This window comes from Cibotium barometz, chromosome 59 (assembly GCF_041138505.1).
Source record: "Cibotium barometz isolate CiBa-2024 chromosome 59, ASM4113850v1, whole genome shotgun sequence".
Classification (NCBI taxonomy): Eukaryota; Viridiplantae; Streptophyta; class Polypodiopsida; order Cyatheales; family Cibotiaceae; genus Cibotium; species Cibotium barometz.
The window spans coordinates 5,264,134-5,265,720 of NC_141104.1; the positions used below are offsets into that span (position 1 = coordinate 5,264,134).

Consider the following 1,587-nt stretch of genomic DNA (forward strand, 5'->3'; position numbering starts at 1 on the left):
GTTGGTTTCTTTTTTTCACCGGCATCTGCACGTTTGTGCCTTATTTTGAATGTTTTATGTAGTGTCGAACAGCATGGCACTATGCACTTGCCATAAAAAATGAGAATGAGATTTTTGACGGCAAGCACAACATCATTATTAACTAAAGCTCAGGCAACCCGGTACAGAGGTCGTGGGATTGTTACCATAACGTGCATACATAAATGTCTCTACTTGTTGTTCCCGCTGCCGTCGCTCCAGCTTCTCACGCGAGTGGCGTGAAAGCAATGTTAGACGCCGGCTTGACGGAGGTACCCGAATCCTACGTGAGGCCTGCGGACGGGCGCCCTGTCTTCGACAAAGTCCGTAGCTGTACTGACAATAACGATCTGGAGATCCCGGTTATAGACGTATCCGAGGCAGAGAAGCCCGAGAGGTCATCGTCGACCAGATTGGTCGTGCGTCCGAGGAGTGGGGTTTCTTTCAGGTAATGAGACGATCAATTAGCTGGTAGCTGTTGATTCTCTTTCCCAAGTACAACGTCGACTGCCGATCGTTTTTCTTCTTGTCAGGTGGTCAATCATGGGATCGATGCAGACAAGACTTTGCAGGCTGTCCGGCGCTTTTACGAACTCCCCATGGAGGCGAAAAGCCAGTTGCCCTTCAGCGACGCCCACTGCGGTGTTACCTTTGCAACTGGCACGGGCGCCACGCGCGATTGGAAGGACGCGCTCGTCACTAGGCGGCGGCCAGGAGTCTGCGACGGTTTCCCATCGCCCCGGAGGTCATGAGGTACGTATACCCAGTTTCTGCGCTGTATATTCTAGCTATGCTGCAGAGAGGAGCTTCTCGAGTATCAAGTCGGACTCGACAAGCTCGCCGCACTTCTCTACCAGGCAATCTTCGAAAGCCTCGGACTGAGCAAGGAGCACGTGCGAAACGGAGGGCTGCCGGGGCTGGAGCGCCTGGTTCTGGTGTGCAACTTCTACCCTCCGTGTCCCGATCCTAGCGTTGTGTTCGGACAGAGCGCCCACTCCGACCTCAACAGCCTCACCCTCCTCCTCCCTGACGCCGTCCCCGGACTCCAAGTCCGCAAGGGCGACTTCTGGGTGGCCGTCAAACTCATCCCCAACGCATTCGTCATCAATATAGGAGACCAGATCGAGGTACCCTCCCTCCTCTCTCTTGTACCAGCTCTAACTCGTAAATAGAAGCGCTAATCCTCTGTGCGTGCAGATCATCACCAACGCTAAGTACAAAAGTGTAGAACACAGAGTCGTAGATTTCCAACTTGTGTTCTGAACCTCGAACATTATACATCAAACCCACTATTTTCTAGGAAGTCCTAGACTAGATTTCCTTTGCCTTATTTTTTTTCTTTGCATTCATCCTCCTCGGGCTTCCTTGGGCTTCATGTTATTGAAGAGGTATAGGTAGAGCAACAACTCTTGCATATAGGGCTCTACTTTATAGAAAGAGATCTCTATACATGCATCATAGAAATCTCTATGCGATCTATCTATGTATAGAGTGCTCTATGCTCCTATAAGCTCTATGCTCTCTAAAAGTTCTATGCACTCATGGAGGCTCTACCTTATGGATAGATAT

The 1,587-nt window shown here is 50.5% G+C and overlaps 1 protein-coding gene across 1 annotated transcript; it reads left to right on the forward strand.

Annotated features, from left to right (window-relative positions):
• Window positions 1–203: 203 nt before the first annotated feature.
• Window positions 204–1,104, forward strand: LOC147605404 (uncharacterized). The gene is made up of 3 exons (XM_086793318.1): window positions 204–466; window positions 552–771; window positions 818–1,104. Exons 1-3 carry the CDS (start codon window positions 204–206, stop codon window positions 986–988), a joined length of 654 nt encoding a protein of 217 aa, XP_086649444.1. The 3' UTR covers window positions 989–1,104.
• The last annotated feature ends 483 nt before the right edge of the window (window positions 1,105–1,587 follow it).

Coding starts and splice junctions, on each gene's coding strand:
- LOC147605404 (XM_086793318.1), top strand. CDS start 204: ATGTCTCTACTTGTTGTTCCCGCTGCCGTCGCTCCAGCTTCTCACGCG. Junction 467..551: donor AGGAGTGGGGTTTCTTTCAG/GTAATGAGACGA, acceptor TCTTCTTGTCAG/GTGGTCAATCATGGGATCGA. Junction 772..817: donor ATCGCCCCGGAGGTCATGAG/GTACGTATACCC, acceptor GCTATGCTGCAG/AGAGGAGCTTCTCGAGTATC.